Below are 23,040 nucleotides of genomic sequence, written 5' to 3' on the forward strand. Positions count from 1 at the left end.
TTCTTCCGGGTTTCTTATGCAGGTCCGGGGGGCCGGCCAAGGCTTTGGGCTGACCTTGACTACTTTCCCAGGCCACAAGCAGGGAGCTGGATGGGAAGTGGAGCTGCCGGGGAAACAAACTGGCATCTACATGGGATCCTGATGCATGCAAGGCAAGGACTTTACCCACTAGGCTACTTTACCGGGCCCAGTTTGATTCTTTTTAAAAATATATATTTTAGGAGCGACGCGCCGGGAGACCCGCGGACCTGTGTCTTGCTTCAACAGTGTTTGAACGGAACAGGCCCGAGGACTCTCTTACACCGACTTCGACCGCCTTCCCATCTCTCCTCCAGTTTACAGCCTCTGGGACCACTCGTCGGCCATCTTCACCTCCTCCAACACCGTTTTTTGGGGTCATCTCCTTGATCGCTGAACAACCATGACCTCCCAGATTCGTCAGAATTATTCCACCGAGGTGGAGGCTGCCGTCAACCGCCTGGTCAATCTGCACCTGCGGGCCTCCTACACCTACCTCTCTCTGGGCTACTATTTCGACCGCGATGATGTGGCTCTGGAGGGCGTGGGCCACTTCTTCCGCGAGCTGGCAGATGAAAAGCATGAGGGCGCCGAGCGCCTTTTGAAGATGCAAAACCAACGTGGCGGCCGCGCCCTGTTCCAGGATGTGCAGAAGCCGCCCCAAGATGAGTGGGGCAAAACCCAGGATGCCTTGGAAGCCGCCTTGGGTCTGGAGAAGAACCTGAACCAAGCCCTTCTGGAATTGCATGCCTTGGGTTCTGCCCACACCGACCCTCATCTCTGTGACTTCCTGGAGAACCACTTCCTTGACGAGGAGGTCAAACTCCTCAAGAAGATGGGTGACCACCTGACCAACATCCGCAGAGTGGCCGCCCCCCAGGGAGCCCAGGCTGGACTGGGTGAGTACCTCTTCGAAAGGCTCACTCTGAAGCACGACTAGGGGCGGCGGAGCCCAGCAGCCACGGGGGCTCCCCTGCATCTCTGGTATCCCAATTTGTGCCTAAACATCCCCACCAGCCACTAGGCAGCTTGTTAACAGCCCCCAGAGACCTCTCTTAAACCGTGGACCAAATGGAAATAAAAGTTTTTGCTGCAACTTGAAAAATATATATATATTTTAGCTGTGGTGGGCAGTCACACCGCCCAGCAACGCAACTCCAAGCTGGGCTTAAAGCATCCAGTTATTTCTTGCACATCTAGGGAAAGTTTTGCTGATACGGACTTGCTTGATTTGGTTGTGTCTTCATTCAACTGGTAGGTCAGATGGGAGATGCTTGGCTGGGACTGCTTAATTGGAAGATCATTTGAGAGGTCTAGCGTGGTTTAGCCTAGTGACTGAAGTCCTTGCCTTGCATGTACCCGGATCCCATATGGGTAACAGTTCATGTCCCAGCTGCTCCACTTCCCTTCCAGCTCCCTGCCTGTGACCTGGGAAAGCAAGAGAGGATGACCCAAAGCCTTGGGACCCCGTAAGTTGTGTGGGGGACCTGGAAGAAGCTCTTGCCTTCGGATCAGCTCAATTCTCTCCTTTTCTCTGTAAATCTGACTTTCTAATAAAAAATAAATTTTTTTTTTAAAAAAAGAAAGAAAAAAGATGATTTAATAATTCCTTCCTAGCTCTGGACTATTTCTGTATTTGGTGTGGGTTATATTGGAAATTCTCAGGCCATCCAGTCATACCTGGAGCTGATGAGCAATTACAGGTGGTCTGGGACAGATGCTGCAGATTCTGAATCGCTAGCCAGCATCCCACTGGCGCAACGCTCCTGGGTCTCAGAATGCTACCAGAAAAGCGAGGGTTAGAGTGCAGTCATGAGCTGAAAGCAAAGAGGAGCTGCGCTGGAACATTCAGCCCTGATTTAAGTGCAGAAAACAGATGGGCAGAGTTTTCACCCAACACTCAATCTTTGGCAACACTACAAATGTGTCTAAAAGCTGACTTCTAGATCGTGTCTGTAGACCCCAGCTCCCACCCCATGCATTTATTTTCCCCGCAACTCCCGAAGCTAAGGTTCCTATCGAATCACTTGTTGGAACCTCGCATCCAACACAGGAAGTCTCCCTCCGTCTCCTGCTGGTAAACGGTCCCAGCAGCTACTGAGGATCTTGATTGGGAGCAGCAGCCTGAAAGCGAAGGTTCTGTTGGACGGAGTCAAAACCGAACTTGCTCGGTCGTGAGCAGTGTTTCAAGGCAGCTCTCCCTTGCTTGTAAGTTCGCCTCTCTCACCTTGCAGCAAGAAGCCCGGCCTCCTTTTGTTTCTTTAAAAATTTTAGACTCTCCCAAGTCCTTCCATTGGTCTTTTTTTTTTTTTAAATAAAAGATTTGTTTTATTTATTGGAAAGTCAGAAATACAGAGAGGAGGAGAGACAAAGAGGAAGATCTTCCGTCCGATGATTCCCCAAGTGAGCGCAAAGGCCGTGCTGCGCCGATCCGAAGCCGGGAACCAGGAACCTCTTCCGGGTCTCCCACACGGGTGCAGGGTCCCAAGGCTTTGGGCCATCCTCAACTGCTTTCCAGGCCACAGGAAGGGAGCTGGACGGGAAGTGGAGCTACTGGGACTAGAATCAGTGCCCATATGGGATCCTGGCACATTCAAGACAAGGACTTAAGCCTCTAGGCCACCGCACCGGGCCCCCAATTGGTCTGTTTAAGAGTTTTCACTAGGGCCCGGTGCAATAGCCTAATGGCTATAAGTCTTCACCTTGAACACGCCTGGACCCCGTATGGGCACCGGTTCTAATCCTAGCAGCCCTGCTTCTCATCCAGCTCCCTGCTTGTGGACTGGGAAGGCAGTAGAGGACAGCTCAAAGCCTTGGGACCCTGCGCCCGCGTGGGAGACCTGGAGGAAGCTCCGGGCTTCTGGCTTTGGATTGGCTCAGCTCTGGCCATTGCCAACACTTGGGGAGTGAATCAGCAGATGGAAGATCTTCCTGTCTCTCCTCTTCTCTGTATATCTGGCTTTCCAATCATAACAATAAATATATATATATTAAAATTTTAACTTTTTCTTGTTTGCCTAATCCAAGTTTTCTGTGCCTTTGCTTTATTTCCAAGAAAAAACAGAATCTCCAACGTTGGTCTTAAGTCATTTCTGAATGAGGCTCACGAATATCTGTGCATTAGAAAACCTCTGACATTCTGACTGCTGTCTAAGGACCTCAATTTATGGTTCAGACTTGTGTCAATAATCTGTCCTCAAGCTACTATTTCTTTATTTAGCCAAGCTTCAGCCCTCTCTTGGCATAACATACTAATGAAAACAACTATTTACCTTGCAAATGAAAACTTAAACATAGCGTGGTGATTATCCACTTTTGATATTCTAATTGAGAGGAAACAGTCAGTAAAGAAACCACTGGCTTGAGAACAAAAGTGTCAAACACAGACGCAGTTTAGTAATTTACTAAGGGCAATGAACGCAAACAATTCAAAACCCTGTTGCTTCCGACCACTGCGATCCTCTTTCCTTGAATCTCATATATACATACGTTTTGAAATGTTGCCAGATTACTAAATATAGTTAGCTCTCTTTTTCTCAAGTTCTAAGAGCTACCTTAATTTTTTAAAGTATTATTTATTTTAGTTTTAGAGGCATCTCCTTGGGTTTGGTTTTGCTTGAAAAAGTCAAATTCAAGTGAGATTAAAAAAAATATAGTATTCGTGAAGGGAATTGCATTGTGGTAGTCTCCAAAAGCTACCTGCTATAAAAAATAATTTTCAGAGTCTCTCAGACAAAAAAAAAAAAGCCTTGGAGGAGCTCAGTCACATTTTGCAATTGGAGAAAATTGTTCGTTGCATTGAAGTCCATAAACTATACAAGTAGATCAATTTTGTTTTTTTTTAAAATGCTATCCTTGTGTATCTAATTGGGTCAAGTAATTTAGATGTCTTTAACAGGACAATTCACCACTCCACCCCATAAAAAGGTCAATGAGGGCCCAGCGTGGTGGCGCAAGTGGTTAAAGGTCCTCGCCTTGCACGCCCGGGATCCCATATGGGCGCCGGTTCTAATCCCGGCAGCCCCACTTCCCTTCCAGCTCCCTGCCTGTGGCCCGGGAAAGCAGTGGAGGACAGCCCAAAGCTTTGGGACCCTGCACCCGCGTGGGAGACCCGGAAGAGGCTCCTGGCTTCGGATCGGCATAGTATCGGCCCGTTGCACTCACTTGGGGAGTGGATCATCGGATGGAAGATCTTCCTCTCTGTCTCTCCTCTCTGTATATCCGCCTTTCCAATGAAAAAATAATAAAAATAAATCTTTAAAAAAAAAAAAGGTCAATGAGTTATTCACAGTTGTTCTGATAATGCCAATGTTACAGTAATTTACACCCAGGATTTTTCCTTTTTTCAAATAAAAGCTCCCAACTGTCACATGACAATAGGATGTCACTGGTTTAAATTTAAGGAAGACAATGAGTGCCATGGTTCCTGGAGTCTGTGATTTGATTATTAAAGGGAATGTGGATAGCAGTTCATTCTGATGAAGTCACGTACTGACCGAGAGACTGAACTGGTACAGGGAGGGAAGCAAATCATGAATTCCTGTGCGTAAGACAAAACCAAGACAACGTTGAGACCGAGCTGGGATGAAGTTATTCTGATAATGCATGCAATGCATACTTTCAGTTTCCAGTCCCCCACCCCCCAAATTAATTCAGATCTCTTGTGTATGTAAAACGAAGCTTTGAGGGGAAAATGGCTGAGCCTACCCAATCTATGCTTGTGTGAACAAACTTGCGGCCTGCTTATGCGGGAGCTATAACTTCTTCCTGGTTTTTTAATGCGTATTTTGTTGTCCACTGGTGGGGGGGACTGTTCTTTTTTTTTTCAAAGATGCAATATGATGCACTCTTTGGCTCTGCTGAAAGGGGACAAGGAAATATTACAATCACAGAACAGCATTTGGGAGCCTGGATTCATCTCTCTGCAATATCGCAACACGGGCTATTTCGCATGTTCCTTTTCTGTCATTTGGATGTGTGTCTCTCCGGGGAACGCAGGAAGAAATTAGGAATAGGCAAGGGGGAAAGGAACCGCCCGCTTCAGCTGACTGCTCTGACTGCACCATCACCATGCCTTGCACACGGCTTTGCACTCGCTCGTGTTTTGGTGTTGTCTGTAGTGCTTTTGCCACTCTGTCCAACACCCGCCATGTCAATAACTCTCCCCCCCCCCAGCCTTTTATGATAAAAGTTTTCAGAGAAAATGGAGACTTCTTACATGAGGACCAGTGTCACACCTAGATTCTACCATCAGCAGCTTGTTAGTCCGCTTCAGCATGCAGTTTCCCTACCCAGACACACTCTCTAATTCTACAAAACTTTATGCATCAGGAATCATATTGCAGACATAATTTCAAATCCCCCTAAGTGCTCTACACTTTGGAACTGCTTTGCTTACAATTTTTTTTTTCCTTTTGAATCTGATGAAATGCACCCAGGTTAAAATGTCCTAGAGTGAATTTTGACAACAGTGTACACCTGTGTAACCCAAACCTTTATGAAGATGCCAACCTGGATCCTGCACCGCCCAGAAGCGCCTCAAGCCCATTCCACTCAACTTTCCACCTTCCCACCCCTCAGGAACTCACCTTTGTGGTATTTCTCCCCCCACAGACGAGTTTTGCTTGTTTTAAAACTTCATGTAAATGGGTGTACTTGGGCTGTATCTGGCTTATTCCCTCGACACAGCATTCAGATCAGCCATGTGTCTGCGTGAACAACACTTCTAGGTAAGTATTGATAAGCTGATTTTTATCACTTTTTTGGAGTAAATGCATTTGCACACAGTAAATGTAGGCTTGAATGTCCCCTCTGCAGCCCTTTGGGAGTTCAGAATTGCTGCTGAGGACTCAGTAAAAGCGTGACAAGTTTGGTTAAAAAAAAGCAAAACGAGGTATCGTCCTTTCAGAATTGAAGGAGATGGATATTCAGCAGTTAGGATTTGCGCACATGAAGCTGCCTTACCCCTTCTCTGAGGTGCGGCTGTGCTAGCTCCACGCGGCATTTTCTGAACGAGGAAGATGGTTCTGGAATGTTCACTCACTAGCAAGTCTCCAGCCTAGCTGAGGGGTGGGGCGGAGGGAATCTCCGGCAGTTCCCCATCCTCCAGAGAGGGAGGGTGGGAACTGCAGTAAGCTAGCGGAGGCCAGAGTGAAGGTGAAGGTCTGTTGCCAGAAACGGGACTGGCTTTTTGGGGGAGGGGAGTCCCAAGCAGTTGGAAGAACCCCAACAGAAAATTTTCGAAAGAATCCCCTTCAACCCACAACCACGTTCCCTAAAAGTGAGTCCCCGCGCTCAGAAAGAAAACTCCATACTCCTTGCCATGAGAATCTTGAGTTTATTACTGACAATATTCCCGCCAGGATTCAATCAGGTGGTTTTAATCCTAGGAATCTGTCGTTTCTTTCCTGGTCGTTAAATTGGCCAAAATCACCTTGGGCTGGTTTAGGTGGCTAGGTCTGACCTCAAGGGCGGCTCCGAATCCTCCTTCCGGAGGGGCGTGAGCACAGAACTGAAACGGGTTCAGAAGGAACCGTGCATTTCCTGGAAATGCAAGGAACGCGCCTTGAGACCACAGCAGCCTGCGCAGGGATTTGTTCTTCCAGACCTCACCCCACCCCCACCCCGGCATCCTGCATTCAGAGGTAGAGGTGACGAAGAGATGAAATGGTGAGGCTAGCAGTCTCGATAGACCTTGAATGGAATGCAACGAGGCTGCGCTTCCAATCCAGCTCCCTGCTAATGGCCCGAGAACGCAGCAGGAGGGATTAAATCCTTGGGCACTCTACCACATGGGAGACCCGGAAGGTTGTGGTTCCTGGCTTCCAATAGGACTTAAAAAAAAAGTAACAAACCCAAACAAAAGTACATGGGAATTACACTTGACACACTGGATGCATTTAGGAAGACTGCGGGAAAAAAGAGGGCAGGACATATATATCCGAAGAAAACACTGCAGCTTTTTTTTTCGCTGCCTTTGCAACTGCTAAACATCACCAGCTGTAGATAAACTTGTGCTGGCTTTGGACACGTCCTTTCCAAAATGTGAAATTTTTTTTCAAGAACGTTCAAGACGGAACACGTTACCAGGAAGAAAACACCTTGCTTAGGTGCACTTTTTTTTTTTTTTTTGGCTATTACAAGGCAGAGATTCCTCAACCATCTTTATTAGCGTTGAGCTAATCCAAAGACGTCTGGCTGCCTTGTTTCATTCTCCATAAACATGAGACCTGGCGCAGAACTACTCTTCATGTTGAGCTTCCCAGAAAGTGCGAGAAGTAGTTAACTACACAAAACCCACTGTTGGTCTTTAGAGTAACTCGGCGCACTGGAAACTACTTCTGACCCTCACGCTTCCTAGCCCAGGCTGGACGTGCCCCAAACTGGCCACCGAATAGCCTTGCGTCTGTGCGGCCCGTTCCCAATGCAAGCTCCGTCTCGGTCTAGCTGCCAGTGGAAACCGAGGTTTTCGTGAACAGCTGCCCTCGAACGCCCCCCAGCAAACCCACCGGGGAAGCGCTCGGTCGCCTCCAGAGCCAAGCCCGAGGGTTTTCCTTTGACCTTGATTATGACCAGCAGGGTCGCCGTTCATTGCCAAGGCGGGCCTAGGTTTCCACCGCCACCCCAGAGAGAGGTCAAGTTCTGCAGCCGGAGAGGGTGGCGGCAGGGTCCCTGGCCAGGCCCCTGGCTCCCCACGGCCTGCCACCCAGCGAGCTGCTCGGAGGCCGCCTACAGGTGCAATCCGAGCACTGCGGCCCCGGCGGCGGGACGGGCGAAGGTGTCCGAGCCCACGACCCTGTCCATCTCCGCCCCGCCGGCCCCTTCTGCAGGAACCCGGCTGGCCCGCCTCCGCCCCGGCGCGGCGACGCGAGGAAGCCGGGAGCCCTCTAGGGGTTCCGCGGACGCGGGTGGGGAGGAGGCCGAGGGGCGCGGCCCAGGCTTCCCCCCCACACACCTACACACACCCCACTTCCAGTCTGCGGCCGAGCCTGGCTCCCGGCAAGTTTGTCAAAAGTTCCCCAGCAGCGTCCAGCGCAGGTCGCCGCTCCGCGGGGCGCAGCCGACGGCGGCCGGGGCGCCAGGCGAGCGCCTCTCCTCGCGCGCTCCCCGGGCTCCCGGCCGCGGCCAGGCCCGTCCTCCAGGGGCCAGAAAGAGGCGCAGCTGACGCAGGCGGCGCGGAAGGCGGAAGCCGCCCGGCTCCGAGCGCCCGGCCGAGCCTGCACCTGAGAGGGGCCCCCGACGGGAGGGCCGCGGCGCGGGGACCCCCGGCGGGGAGCGCCCGAGGAGCGGGGCGCCCCAGGAGAGGCGCGGGGCCAAGCCGCGGCCCTGCGCGACGGTGGCTGCGTGTGCGCGCGCGCCCCGGACGTCTCCACGCCGCCGCCCCGGCACCCCACGAGCGAACCCCGAACCACTTCCAAGTGCCTCCCCGCGCCGCCCCCTCCCCGTCCACCCGGAGGGAAGGGGCGGGGCCCGCGGCAACACGGCCTCCCTCATGAATATTAATAGGGGCGCATGCGCCCTGCCCCGCGTTCTGGGTAGAGGTGGCCAGCGCGAGCCGCGGCGGCTCCCAGACTGGCTCTCCGGGTCCCTCTCTCCGAGAGCCAGGCGGGCACGCGTCATTGTGTTACCTGCAGCCGGCCGGCGAGCTAGGCTCGGCTGCTTTATTTTTTTTTTTCCTTTTCTCCCTCCCTCCTCCGCCCCCCCTTTCCATGCAGCTGATCTGAAAGGGAATAAAAGGCTGCGCATAATCATAATAATAAAAGAAGGGGAGCGCGAGCGAAGGAAAGAAAGCCGGGAGGTGGAAGAGGAGGGGAGCGCCTCCAAGAAGCGATCAGAATAATAAAAGGAGGCCGGGCTCTTTGCCTTCTGGAACGGGGCCGCTCTTGAAAAGGGGCTTTTGAAAAGTGGTGTTGTTTTCCAGTCGTGCATGCTCCCATCGGCGGAGTATATTAGAGCCGGGACGCGGCGGCCGCTCGGGCAGCGGCGACGGCAGCACCGGCGGCAGCACCAGCGCGAGGAGCGGCGGCGGCGGCGGAGGAGGCGTCCCGAGTGCCCGCGGCGCGCGGCGCAGCGATGCGGTCCCCACGGACGCGCGGCCGGCCCGGGCGCCCCCTGAGCCTCCTGCTCGCCCTGCTCTGCGCCCTGCGAGCCAAGGTAGGAGCCTCGCGCGCGCGTGCCGCCGGGCCACCCCTCCACCCCTCGCGGCGCCTGGGACGCGGGCGACGGTCGGGGCGCGCCGCGGAGCCGGCTCCCGGAGGAAGCCCCGTGGGCGCGCGCGGCTCGCCGGCCCGGCCCCCCGCGCGCAAGGGGCTGCAGCTGCGCTTGAACGTGCCCTGCGGCTACCCGGGCTGGGCCGCACGCATTCGCCTCACTTTTTTTTTTTTAGTTTTTCCACCCGCCCCCACCCCCCCAGGGCAGTCGTCGGGTTTTTAAAATTTTATGATGATATATGTATATATGTTTTTTTGCCTTCTCGCATTCGTGCGTTTCTATGCCCCCAGAATCACATCGGGTCCATGAACCGGTTTTACGGAATTATTTTCACTTGGCGTCGGAGGCTGGCGGGGCGGGTTGGGAGTCGCCGCCTCCACCCTCGAAGAAAACAACTTTCTCCCGCTCTGACCTTCCTCCCACCCTCCTCCTTCCCTCCCTCGCCGGCAGGTGTGCGGCGCTTCGGGTCAATTCGAGTTGGAGATCCTGTCCATGCAGAACGTGAACGGGGAGCTGCAGAACGGCAACTGCTGCGGGGGCTCGCGGAACCCCGGAGACCGCAAGTGCACCCGCGACGAGTGTGACACGTACTTCAAAGTGTGCCTCAAGGAGTATCAGTCCCGCGTCACGGCCGGGGGCCCCTGCAGCTTCGGCTCGGGCTCCACGCCTGTCATCGGGGGCAACACCTTCAACCTCAAGGCCAGCCGCGGCAACGACCGCAACCGCATCGTGCTGCCTTTCAGTTTCGCCTGGCCGGTGAGTGCTTTCCTGGGGGGCTCCACACTCTCGCACCCGCAACCCCGCCCGGCCCTGGCGTAAGCCTTTCCCAGACGGATTTAAAGGCTCCTGCCTTGGAACTCAGGCGCCAACGTGGGAACGGCTTTTTTGGGGGGGTTGGGGGGGTGGGAGGTTGCCAATCCGGGAATTGAGACTGTCTCATCTAGAGTTCAGACTTGGGCAGAGCCGGACGGGGCGGGGTCTCCCTCCCTTCTCCCCGCTTTGCTGCTGTCTGCTTTTTGTGCATGAAAAGTGGTGGACCCAAGGGGACGCTCCCAGGAGGACCGGTTTTAAACTTGCGATTTGGAGGCCCGAGAGGAAAGCCAGCCTCGTTCCCCTCCCCCCACGCCCTCGGAGCCAGGAGGTCCTCGTCGGGGTCCTCTTTGGTGTAACTACTTAAACCTGGTGCGCGGCCGAGGGCGACTCGACGCAGCTCTGGGCTGTGAACGCCGTCCAAATTGGCACTCTCCCTTTTCCCGTGAGCGGCCCGGAGGGCGGGCGTGTCCTTCCTGAAGGGTGTGTGTGTGTGTTTGGGGGGGGTGGGGGAAGCGCGTTTCCCGCTGCTCCACTGGAGTTCTTGGTGCGCGCGGGGGGCGCTCTCCTGGCTAGGCGTGCCCTCACGCCTGGTGGGGGGCGGCCGCCGCTCGGAGAGGCCCCGGACGGGCGGTGGAGAGGAGGGGAGTCTCGGGGCCCTCGCCCCGGGCTGCAGGCCCGGGAACCCCCGCCCCGTGCCGGCCCCTTCCTGCCCCCGCCTCCGCGCGGTGAAGCCCTTGTGGCCTCACTTCCAGCGGTTCCCGGGCTCTGGAACAGCTGTGTTTGCAAACTTCCCCGGGAAGGGCGGGCGCACGCCCTCGTCCGGCGGGCGCGCGGGCTGGCGGGCGGACCCCCCGAAGTCTAGTCAGCCGGGCCAAAGTTTTGGAAAGTTGGGGTGGGGGTGGCACTGGCAAGTTGAAGTGTACCTCGGACCTTCTCCCTTTGCCCCCCCCCCCCCTCCTTCGTTATCCTGTAGGAGCTTGAGGCTCGAGCCCAGCTGGCAGCTTTGTAGTCGGGGCCCTTGCAACATCTCAAAATGGGTGGAAGGAAGATGGGTGTGATTGCAGAAGGAGAGGAAAGGGAAATGTTGGGGGGTGTGCCCCGTGCCGGCCTCCCGCTGTCCAGCACTGGGGCTGGAAGGAGGGTGGGCGCTGAGAGGGGGAGCTCGGTGTCCCCCCGGGTGGCTCTCCGCCACGTGCTCTGGTGGGGTGCGCTCTGCTGCCTCCTACCCGCCGGTTGGGGCTGCGGATCCACAGCTCCCGGGAGCTAGCCCAGGGCAGAGTGTCTGGCCGCGTCTCTGTGGGAAGCTGTAAGGGCCGCCCTTGAGATCTGGGAAGCCGGCCTTGCAAACGTCTGCCTACCCTGGGTGAAATTCAACAGTGCTGAACACCACCACACCAGGAAGTGGGGCACCTTCTCCCCCGTCTTCGTGCATAAATAAGCCAATCGGTGTGTGAAACTGTCTTGAGCTCTGAAAGCTCATTCTGGTTCGGGATTTCATTTTTTACAAAGAGTGTTTATCTTGTTTGCTAATCCCTTATTAGGGAGAACTTTAGAAATTGGCTGGCCAGCTTTAAATTAGGCTGGGTCCAAGCTGCCGTGTGAACGCAGACTGCCCTGCAACTGGTGTTTGGAGCCTAGCGCGGGGGAAGGGGCTTGCAGGTGGTTACCCCGGGAGGACGGGCCCAGGGGGCCCCCTGGCTTTTGACAAGACCATAAAAGGCATCTTGTTAGGGATGCGGAAAAAGCAACAGGCCCGGCTGAGGTGCTTTCTGTGAATTGGGGTCAGAGGGTGGCTCCGAGGAAAGCTGGGAGACTTGCTTCCCACGCTGGGAAGGCGTCTGTCCCCTGGTGACGTTGGACAGAGGGTCCTTGGTGGCCAGGGAGCAGAGGCCATGTGAGAGAGCAGGGTTTTGCTGGTACTCCTCTGTGGCTTGGGGCCCCACGGGGTCACCAACTGTGAAATAGACTCTTGGCTTTGCTGTGGTTGGGGAGACCGCTGCCGGGTCAGTAGGAGCGTGTGGTTGTTTTAACATAGGGTCAAATGCAAGTCTCCCCAGCAAAGCACCCCCCTGCCGCCCCCAAAAGGCCAGCTGGGAAGCACCAGCTCTGCACCCTCCCTGACAGAAACGGCAGTTGGAAGTGTGGTGTTGGGTGTGTGTGTGTGTCTGAGAAGTACCCCTGCTGGCCCACAGTGTCAGGATTCCTGGGTGACTGTTGACGGGAATGTCCCCGGAAGCTGAGCAAGTATTGAAGTGGCTAGCACAGCTTGGTTCGGCCTGGCAGTTGATGAGCGAATGTGAGTGCTGCAGGAGGTTTCAAGGTAGCCGGGTGTAGGAGTGCAGGAGAGGATGTGATGCAGAAATTAAAAACTCCCAGCCACCCCTACTGCCAAGCCCTCTGCATCCACAGTTGGTGTGTGCACCCTGGCACTGAGGGAGCCGTGGTTGGGATGCCACGGGTGGGTCAGTTACAGAAGGTCACGCCATTGGTGTCTTTTTGTTTGGCATTGTAACCCCAATTAAAGACAACTGTTCACGTCCTGGGGAGGAAGAGGAGGAAATGACTTGGTCAGATATGAAATGCAATCCGGCATTCCAGCGTGTGTGCTCCGTGGAGGTGGGCCTGCCTGGCCTATCAGATCCAATTACTGCCCACACTTGGAAGTCCGCTGCCCTGGCCCTCAGCTGGCTCGTGGTGGCTCTGCTTGGGTAGTTCCCAATCCGGAGGGGAGAGGAGATTGACACATAGCACCCAGCCTGATTTATGATCCTCGGGTGGGGGGGGGCGGGGCAAGTGATGGACAGCACTGTGAGAGCTAATTGGGCTTCACAAGAAATGGTTTGGGAACAGCGATTCCTGAATCAGTGAAATGGTTAATTTGCACCTCTCACAATTGGCTCCAAATCCCAGGAGTGCCTGCTCATTAAAACTGCATTAGTGTAATTGCCACTACTTTTGGGGGGGAATCCCAGAACCCTGGTAAGCTCTACCCACCGAGTCAGTGGCCCTTCAATGAAATGAATTTCGAGTAATTTGGGAGAGGTGGTAGGGAGCGGGTGGCAAACCGTTGCTTTTATCGAACTTGTTATAGTCTCTATTTAAATACTCTTGGTCCTATTTAGAGGCTTACTGAGATCAACTTTTTTTTTTTTAAGAAAAATTCAATGAAATGTGATTCTTGCATACCAGAGGGGTTGCCAGCTTCGGTTTGTTTCACATGTAAGGAAGTCCTGAATGACCAATTGCCAGGGCTTTGGGTAAATCAGCTGCTGGGATGTAAATCACGGACTCCCCCTGACAAGTCCTTGCCTTCAAGCCTCCTGCCATCTTTCCGGTCCCGGGGTGGACCCACGGAGGGCAGAGCAATGTGATTCATTTGCCTGGGGAGCGTGTCGACACACGTGAGGTGTCATGTATGAGAATGGGCTCCATGGGGGACTTGATGGACGGAAGCGCGCCCCCCTTCCCCCCCAAGACGAAAACAATGGAAAGCGAGAGAAATGTTGGCTTGGAGCATGCCGGGCCCTGTGTGTGCAGAATGCTGCTCCCCCAAATGAAAGGTACTTAGTTCTTAACGTTTTTCTCCCGCAGGTGGAGCCTTCTCTGTTTTCTTCCTCCTTGTTGTCATGTTTCTTAGCAACTCACTCAAACCTCTAATACTTCCATGAGTTTGCAGCCCCCACCCCCAGCTCCACACCCACAGTTCTGCAGAGACTTCAAACACTTAGAGGAAAGCATGAGGCTTTTGGCACAGGGGCTGCTGGGGATGCTGGGTGCAGTCAGGGACAGAGATGGCAGGCACTTCCCAAAGGCAGCCCTGTCAGTGCTGCCTAAGATCTTACAGGGCAGAAGGCATGTAAGCAGTTTAACAGACAGAAAAGAATATCGGCCACAAGAAGAAGGAGAGGCAGCAGGACTACAGCAACAGGTCATCCTCACCGGCATGCAGAGGGTGCATTCATGTACAGCCACTGGCCCTTTTGTACAGGGGCCAGCGCTTGGTCCTGATGGCAGGCTTTTCAAGATTAGTTACAATGTAAGAATGCATAATCTCTGGACATGCATACAATTAGCATAGTAATCCACTAAAACAAATATTCCTGAGAATTCTCCCTTGGTAAGCTTCTGAGGGGCCTGCCTCTAATTCCTCCCTCCACTTCCCAGCCCCTCTCCCCTCCCGCCCCACCGCTCACCCCAGGTTGGGATACAGACGGCTGAGAGAAGTGACATGTGGCTCCAGCTTTTAAATGTACTTTTTTTTTTGAGTTGGAACAAAACAAACTTAACCTCTGCTTCCAGTTGTGGGGAAGGAAAGGCGTGGAAAGTGGCAGGAGAACCATGGTGGAAGTTGGGGGGGAAGGGACCCGGGTATCTGGAAGCACTCCACTCTTCCTGAGGGGCTGACTGGTGACTTTGTGGCTGGTTCCTGATCCCTGGGGTGCACCCCAGCCCTCCTGGAGCCCTTGTGTGATGGTGTCTGGTGGAATGCATTTCCCCAGCGTGGCTCCCTCTGCTTGGAGAGTATGCAGATGGGGGGACCTGGACCAGCTCAGCCCAGTTTTTCTGCGCTTTTGGTAAATCAGTAGAAAGGCTTCTTGTTTGGGCTTGCTCTGTGTGAACCGGGCCGTTGAGCTTGGCTGGCTTCTCGGTATTCTATCTATTAACCTCGCCACCCTTTTGTAACTGGTGCATTTAATTATCAGTGGGATGCTTTTCAAACAGGTAAGGGTAATGATGGGAAAGGGGATAGGGTGCTCATTGAGACTCCAATCTGGATATGAGCTTTGGGGCCGCTTGGTGAGCCTTTGAGGTCGGCTTGGCGAAAAAATCGCCCTTTGTAACCAGATCAGCCTCTATTGACATGTCCAGCGCTGCAGTCTTGATTGGCTTCCATGACTGAAGACTTAGCTTGCCTGCTGTGTAGGGCAGGTCGCCGTCTTCTTCTCTCACCTTGCCAGCACCCTGTGGTACCAGAATTATGTGTGCAAGCGTGTTGCCAGTGTGCCCACACATGGGCTCTGCAGAAGCTGTTTTTGTTCCCAATGTTTTGTGACTGGAATATCTTATACTGTGGCCACCCAGTCGCAGGCGGGACAATAGAGTTGGCCGAATGGACTGAATCGAGGATTATGGGGAAGAATGGGGCCTCTCCAAAAATACTGCTAATACAGGGACAAGCGACAGGAAGTGGCAGTTGAGTCAGCAGAGTGCAGGGCCCCTGACAAACCCGGGGCCGACCCACGGTGCACAATGGCCACGCGGGCACGCCGGGCATTCCCAGGATGTGCGTGCCTCCGGCCGGCCCGCCTGCCTGTCGCAGTGGCCTGGGGTTTTGGCCGCCAAGCGCGTGCCGTTTGGATGGCGGTTTGTTTGTGTCCGTCAGCCTGGCAGGAGGGGAGGCAGCCGCTTCTCAGGGCTTGGTTTGGCTGCCACTGTTGCCAGGAAAAGGAAGCTCCCAGCTGCCAACACAATTACCTTTGTTCCTTACATCCCCCCTTCTTAATGTGGCAATTAAGTGCTTACCGCTCTGCCCGGTGCCAAGGTAACCGCCAGGGAGTGGGACCGGGCACAGCTCAGTGGAGTGTGGAGCATAGGAGGAGGTGCTGATGGCCCGTGGGGAGGGAGGAGTGACAATTGGGGTCTGCTGGCTCTAGGATGCCTTGGGGTGCTGGTGCCAGTCCTCTCCTGTGAGTGACAGTTGGGGTCTGGTGGCTGTAGGATAACTTGGGGTGCTGGTGCCAGTCCTCTCCTCTAGGTGAATTCCACTGAAACTTTACAGAAAGCAGTTTCTGCAAGCTGCCCCGTTCTCTTCCGGTGCTTCAGGACGATGGGACCTGGCCACTACGTGTTGCCAAATTTCCTGGAATTCAGAGCTGCGCAGAGGGTAGAAGATCTGGTCCTTCCCTGTCCCCCTTGCATGGTCCCCAGACTCTTGATCTAGGAAGACTTTGGGGAGGGAGGGGATGATAAAACCCAGGTGAGCTTTCCTAAGATTGAAGTTTGGACTCTTCCCTTTCTGCGCCCTCCTAGAATTGGGAAATTGGCCTCGCTGTAGAGGCTGTTGAGGGTGGGAGTGGGGGCAGTTCATCAGAGTGGATTGCTGAGCTGTGGCCTGGCATCTGCTTTTGCTGTGATGTGTGCATGGTCTGGGACCTGGGCATCCGGGTATATACTCAGGGCTGTACAGAGGTCAAGCGTGGGCCTGGGAAAAATTAAAGTTCCCTAGCAACTAATAATCATTGCCGAATTATCTTGATTGTTGATCTATAGTGTGGGGATGGAGTGGGAGGTAAAGAGTGCCTAATAGGAGCCTTGGAGGGAATCCTCTCTGAAGGCTCAGGCCAGTCCCGCAACCCTCATCCCTTCTCAGAAACAAGGCAGCCAAGGAGTTGGTGAGGCAGGCTGCACCTGCACCTCTGCGCCTTCCCCTCCCGTCTCGCTGCGAGGATGGGCTTGTGCGGGCCAGGCCTCTGGAGCAGACCGTGTTTGCCCTTTTCCCTCCGGGGTGGGGCTGCTGTGGGTCAGCAGCTTCCGCGGCAGGGATGAGCCCGTGGCTGAGTTGTGCAAGACCTAAGCAGGCTCCTTCCATGGGTATTAGAGCGGGTTTCCTGCTGCCATGCCAGCCCAGTCCTGGGGCGTCCTCCCTTGCAGTGGAATTTGTGGGTATTATGTGTTTAGCGCTTATGCAAGTCTGTCAAAACTCTCGGTATCAATGCATTTAATCAGAGGATTAATTACGGCAATATTGTTGAAGCGCAAGACGTGGGCCTCAACGTGACGGGCGAACGAAGGGCTTAATTATACAGAATCAGCCATACAGCTGGCCTTGTTTCGACCGGGCTCGCTCCTCATCTCGAATCGGCCGAGAAACATAATTTTCCTGTTGCTCTCTGGAAGAGTCCTGTAATTTGTAGGAAGTCCTAGGAGACTTAAAGAGGTTGTAAATGAGGTGTAACTTTCACTAATAAAATATTAGCGATGACAACAGTGAATCTGGACCTGTGGCCACTAACAGAAGAGGCCCCGGGTATGTGCCCCGGCTTGCCCGGTTTTGCTTACTTTCTTGAGCATTTTCCCACAGTTATCAGTGAACGAAATGGGATCTGTACCCTGCCTTGACTATGAAGCATATTTCGGCTGAATTCCAAGGCTGGGTCTATCTGAAGATACTTTTATGTCTAGAGGGGGCCTGCTGTGTTGCCCCGAGAGCGGTGAGCTCGGAGTTATGAATGAAACTTTTTTTTCCCGGCCCCTGCTCCTTTATCTTCTTTCGCCCTTGCCTAGGTGGGTGCCTTCTCTCGAGCTGGCAGCCCACTAGTTCAGCAGACTGTGCCGGCCTTCCTGACTGTGCAGGGCCAGGGACGCAAGGACAGGTGCACGTTCCTTGTCTGCCCACCTGCCCGGGTGTATTTGACCCATGCCAAGGCACAGAGCAGACAGTTTATTGAAATGCCTGTGTTGGTGTGAGAGCTGAGCCTACTGTAAATGACTATAAATGAAGATTTGAGTGTGTGTGGGGGAGGATGCACTCAGACTCACTAATAGCTTAGGTGTGGGGGGGGGTGTGGAGGTTGGGGAGGTGGGGAATTCTGAGATAAGCCTGGAAGATTAAGAAAAAAAAAAGTGCTTCAGTCCTTGGGAGCTGGCATGTTGCCAGTATCCAGGGGATTTGTTTAGTCAGTGGCCTCTGATTATGCCTGGAATGTTAGATCTTATTGACAGATAAGTTCATCAATAAATATAAGCCCTGGGTGTGCGGGGATCTCTCCCTTTGTCCCCCCCCCCCCCTTGCGGAGTCTGACCCCCATCGCCCCACTGCCCACGGTAGGCGGCCTTCTTTGTCCTGCCCCGGCTCTTTGCACCTACCCCCTCCTGCTTCCTAGAGTTACCTGATACTTGTGGGAGCTGGGATGGTCTCACACAGACAGGATTTTCAAAGGGGTTCTGAAAAGGAAAAGGGGGCCTCCCTGGGGACTGCCCCACCAGGCCCCAAAGTGTAACCTTAGCAATACCCCTTTGGTATAGATACCTGGGTAGGTTAGCTTAGAAGAAATTCTTTGTGTGTTTTTCTCATGCATTAGGCTTAGGGGTTGGACAGTTTTTTGGGGGGGAAAAACTGTATAGGCTGAGTGGTCCCATATAGGGAAGGGGACATTTCCTGATGGGGCCGTAGGGTTTCCTGCCTTCATGCCCACTGACTCAGTGGGTCCCTGCTGAGTGAGATGAGTCATTTTTGTCAACCTGTGGGAGAGGGAAGAGGAGGGACCTTCTGTGGGTTGAGACACCCAGGACCTCCATGGGACTGTCGGTCCCAATGTCACTTTGGTTTTAGGATTCTGTTTGGCGAGGGGTGGTGGGGACACATGTCGCAGGAGAGCCAACGGTGCTGTGGCCTGGCTCAGCCATTGTTTCTCTCTCTTGCAGAGGTCTTACACGTTGCTTGTGGAAGCCTGGGATTCCAGTAATGACACTGTTCGTAAGTATTTTGTCGGGGGACCCTGTTTCCAACCTGGGACGAAGGTGCCATGCTTGGGTGGCTTGTGCTTGGACTTCCCTTGGCTCCCCCAGCCTGGTGCCCAACTGGCAGCGGCACCTGCCGCTTAACTTTCCCCTGGTACTGTGGGCTCAATAGACTCTCAGTCATCTCAGTCCCAGAATAAGGGACCGAAAATTATCTTGGGGATACAGATCTTAATGGTTTTACAACTTTAAAACCTTGTAGACTGCTCAGGGATCAAAGTCATGACTTTTTAAAAGTCCATTTAAACTTTAAGTGAGCGTTTAATCTCTCATCAGAAAGATAAACCCATCGAGGTGGCCCTGGGCTCTAAAGCCGACCTTGAATTTCAGCTAGTGGGCAGGTGAGCTCCGAGCCGTCTGGGTTTCCCACACTGCATGCCACAAGCCTTTCATTGAAGCAGGATTCCTGACACCCAGAGCCATCACCTGCCATGGGCCCCTTCTGAAAGATGCCTCTGGTTTTGTGCGGGTCACTTTTCAGGCCTGTGCGAGCGGGTCTGTCTTGGTAGAGCAGCTGCCAAGGGAGGGCGTGTCCCCAGAGGGCAGCGGTCTGGCTGTAAAGGCGGCCTTGCTCTTAATCCTATCTTCAAAATGCATTTTCCCTGGCGGGGTAGAAACTTCCAGTGCCCTGTGTGCCCACAGAGTCTAGGTGGCTGTCATCTGAGACCCTCATGGGTGCTGAAGGTGCGTGCCTGGGGGGTTGGGTGAAGACTTGGCCCATCTTCTTCCTTGGTGACCCCTTGTGGGTGTGCTCATGGATAGCGTCTTTCCCTCTGTTGTTCCCTTGCTGTTTTGTAGAACTGGAAAGTGGTGAGTGCCCAGAAGGGGCAGCATTAGAGCTGGATGTCTGCTCCGTGGGCAGCTTTGGACACCTCTGGCCCAGGGGTGCCCCCAGGTCCTAGAAACCTTGCCAACTAAGCCCAGAGTGCCAGAGGCTCCTAGACCTTTTGGGGTCAGTCTTCTTTGTTTTGGAGTCTTTTAAGACTTGTTTGAAAGTCAGTTACAGAGAGTGCGAGACCAAGATCTTTCATCTGCTGGCAAGTGGCTATAACAGATACGGTATGGGCCAGACCAGAGTCAGGAGCCTCCTCTAAGGCTGCTCTGGGACTGCTAGAGCCCCAGCACTTGGGCCATCTGCTGCTGCTTTGCCAGCTGCATTAGCAGGGAGCTGGAGTAGAAGTAGGAGAGTTGGGAGTCGAACCGGTGTGCACATGGGGTGCTATCATCACAGGTGGTGGCTTTGCCCGCTGTGCCACAATGCCAGCCTCTGTTGGGAATCTTCAGTCCATCTCTGAAGGGGAGCATGTGCAAATTGAGAGTGTGAGCCTTCCTCTCCTGGGTTTGGGTGGGGGGGCTGTATCTAGTCTCACTGTGCAGTATGTGTGTCCATGGCTGTGTATCTGGGGGATGGTGGCAGGGAAGTCCTGCCAGCCCTGGCTGTGGCTGATGGCAGTCAGGGTCACAGACACCTGTTTGTTCTCCCTTCCTTGCCCTGGCACAGACGCTGAGGGCTGAGTGAGCGTTAGGTCACTGTGCCCTGTTCTTAGTGGTAACCAGGCAGTGGGAAGAGAGGAGCAGAGGGAGGGAGGGGCTCTTCAGACCGTCAGGGCAAGCTGAGTCCGCCAGGTCTGTTGGCTGTTAAAACATCCTGGGGAGGCGGTGGGGGCAAGGCCAGGTCCCTAACAAGTACCCTCACCCAGCTCTTAGCACAGATCAGAGAGCGGAATCGCTGGGACCCAGTGCCCATCCAGAGCTGCCCACGGCTGTCTGCATCTCCCAGTGGCCCTGTCTTGTGCTTTGGAGACTTCTCTGCCCTTGCTGGGAGCTCATTGGATCCCAGGAAGTGGGGGACAAGGAAGACTAGGTAGATAGCCCCTGGGTGGGTGGGCTGCCCACTGCAGGCCAGTGAAGCCCATGTGGTGGATCTGGGACATCTTCCTGTGGGCCCACACAGCCCCGCAGAGCCTGCCAGCTTCACGTTCCATGCCATCCATAGAAGAAATCCTGCTAGCCCTGCCCTAGCAGATGCCTGTCCCTCTTCAAATGCATCGTGCTCTCTTCTTCCGCCTCAGGGCCTCTGTGTGTGATGCCTGGCATGTTTTATTCCTTACTCTTTACCCCATGTCCCTCCTGGTGGATTAGACTCCATGAGGGCTGAGGAATCCAGGCAGTTGGGCTTGCAGGCAAGTTATAAAGCATTCTAACTCCTGATATGAAGCTATATCCCAGGCTCTGCCATATATCTGCGTATGTTAGAAAGCCAGAGTTGTTCTAACATCCCCTCTGCAGTGAACAAACCCTTACGGGCGGAGTCCAGGCTAGATGAACTCCAGGTGACGTTCATGTGCTAGAACTTTCTAGCTTGGCCCTCCTATCGTCCATCCTCTAAGCTTTTCTGTCGCATTGTGAGACTGGAACAATCTAAGCTTGTATCTTCCGTCCCAGAGTAGGTGGTTGAAGTTGATTGTGTTGCTTTATTGTAAACATCAAGGAGCATGCAAAAGACTGGATTTGCTTCTGCTCATCCTTCCTGGTTAAGACGCCCACCTAGGTGTGTCAGTTGCCATGCCCATGGGTCTGTTGCGCTTTCCTCCATGGCCCATAAGGCTGGTGTGGGTGCTCTGTGCGCCTGCAGTCAGTCTTCAGGCAGTCGAGGGCTGTAGGCACATGTGGTGACATCTAGTCACAGTCATGAAGCCGGTCACTGCCCAGCATGCTGGGATGTGTGTGCATGAGAAGCAGGTACGTGTGTGTGTGTGTGTGTGTGTGTGTGTGTGTGTGTGTGTGTGTGTGTGTGTGTGTACGTGCGCAGGTCACACAGACTGACATGCCAGGCGCATTGCTTTCACAGCTCTGTTAGCCCCATTGAGAATCCTAAAGTGATTGTCTTCCCAGCGTTTGCTGCACAGAAGGAGAAGGCAGCGAGCCGCTGAGCGTCCTGTGACCGTCTGTACCCCCTTAGGGTTGCCGGCACTGTTGGGTTGTCTGAACTGTTTGTTGTTGATACCAGGCTGAGAGGTGCTGGCACCTTTGGAGTCAGAGCCAGTGTGTTGAAGTGATTTCTTCAGGATGATCTTGTAACCGTGTGGTAATGGCCTGCTACATTTTAACCGAACCAGCAGAACAAACACACGATTTAATGGAGGGACATTTTTGTCATTCTTTGGCCCGTGTTTGTTTGCAAAAACTAAAGTTGGGAAAGTGTCATGTGCAAGTGGTTCCTAACTTGCCGGGGTGTAGGTCTGCAGGTATGTGGGCTTATTCAAGGCTTGTCTTGCCCACACACCAGTTGAGAACCCCAGAGGGTGAACGCCGGGGCCCACGTTGGGTGGAGTGTGTGGATGACGCCACCCAGGATCTCTTCTGGCCACAACGAGGCTGGTGTGGCTTGCTTGTCCAAGGCACATGCAGGCCCAGGGCCTAGAAAACCAGCCGTGTGGGTGAGTAAGAATCACACGGACATCGTGAGTAGGCCCCAAGTCTGTTTCTCCGAGGTGGCCTTGGATTTGACAAGACGGTGAGGAGTTAGTGCTGCCAGGTTTAAGAACACAAACACAAAACCAGTTTTGGGTGCTTATTTGGTGCCTTGCTCCTGCCTCTGCACAGCCCTCCCCTGAGTTCCTGGCACCTGTGTTTGGAGCTGATTTTTGTACCCATGTCTCCTCTCCAAATGGATTACAACTGACCGTGCCTGGGGACCACAGGTTTCTGGTAACCGCTGGGTTTATTTTCCATAGGAAGCATTGATTTATTGTGTAAGGCTGATGTATCTGAAGGGTAGAGTGACAGAGGGGAGAGGCGGAGATGGAGTTGTAGTCTACTGGTTCACTCCCAAAGTGGTTACAAAGGCTGGGACTGGTCCAGGCCAAAGCTTCAAGCACCATCTGGGTCTGTCGCTGTGGGTGGCAGAGGTTGAAACATGTGGGTCATTCTTGGATGCTTTCCCAGGCACCATTAGCAGGGAAGTGAAACAGCCAGAGCTCAAACCGGTAGCTCATAAGGGATGTTGCTGCTGCAGACTGCAGCTTATCCCACTGCACCATAGCCTTAGTCCCCCCCCCCCGCCCCCTTAGTCTCTTTAAAGAGGCTGACTCAGCTCCAAAAAGAAAACAAACCCACAAAATACAAAAAACCGACACCTCAAAACCAAAAAGAGGGTAGGTCTTTAACAGGGGTGAGTTAGTCTCTCCCATTTGGATTTTAGGTAGTGGGCAAAGATGAAGAAAATTAGGTTTGTGGTGTTGCTATGGAAATCCCAACTTGAAAGGATACTAGCAGTTTTTAAAAATGTTACTGAGTCCACTTCTTGAATTCAACTGATACCACAAAAACAGACATCTGAGGGTGAAGAGAGACCGGCTGTTGACCTTTGTCTGGGCTTGCATGCGACCTTGTGTGATAGGTGAAGAGTTGGTGCAGGTCGGGATGGCGAACAAGGTTGCAGGAAGGTTGCCAAAAGGAGAGGAGCAAGTGGCAGGA

General features: G+C 53.8%; 2 protein-coding genes and 1 long non-coding RNA gene across 3 annotated transcripts in view; 2 read left to right on the plus strand and 1 right to left on the minus strand.

Moving 5' to 3' along the window:
- Positions 1 to 239: 239 nt before the first annotated feature.
- On the minus strand, positions 240 to 22,226 carry LOC121157012. Its single transcript, XR_005883975.1, has 3 exons — positions 22,215 to 22,226; positions 9,641 to 9,644; positions 240 to 375 (listed from the first exon to the last, which is right to left on the minus strand). It is a non-coding gene; the product is annotated as an uncharacterized LOC121157012 (long non-coding RNA).
- LOC121157011 (ferritin light chain-like) lies at positions 374 to 1,123 on the plus strand. The gene has a single exon (XM_040980964.1). It carries the CDS (start codon positions 422 to 424, stop codon positions 956 to 958), a length of 537 nt encoding a protein of 178 aa, XP_040836898.1. The 5' UTR covers positions 374 to 421; the 3' UTR covers positions 959 to 1,123.
- Positions 8,587 to 23,040, plus strand: part of JAG1 (jagged canonical Notch ligand 1) — a 35,049-nt gene continuing 20,595 nt past the window's right edge. Inside the window, exons 1-3 of the mRNA XM_040980963.1 lie at positions 8,587 to 9,171; positions 9,679 to 9,984; positions 18,466 to 18,517. Of these exons, the coding sequence (XP_040836897.1) occupies positions 9,091 to 9,171; positions 9,679 to 9,984; positions 18,466 to 18,517 (439 nt within the window). The 5' untranslated portion in view covers positions 8,587 to 9,090. The remainder of the gene's footprint in view (positions 9,172 to 9,678; positions 9,985 to 18,465; positions 18,518 to 23,040) is intronic.

This window comes from Ochotona curzoniae, unplaced genomic scaffold (assembly GCF_017591425.1).
Source record: "Ochotona curzoniae isolate NIBS_2020 unplaced genomic scaffold, NIBS_Ocur_1.0 contig_3520, whole genome shotgun sequence".
Taxonomy (NCBI): Eukaryota; Metazoa; Chordata; class Mammalia; order Lagomorpha; family Ochotonidae; genus Ochotona; species Ochotona curzoniae.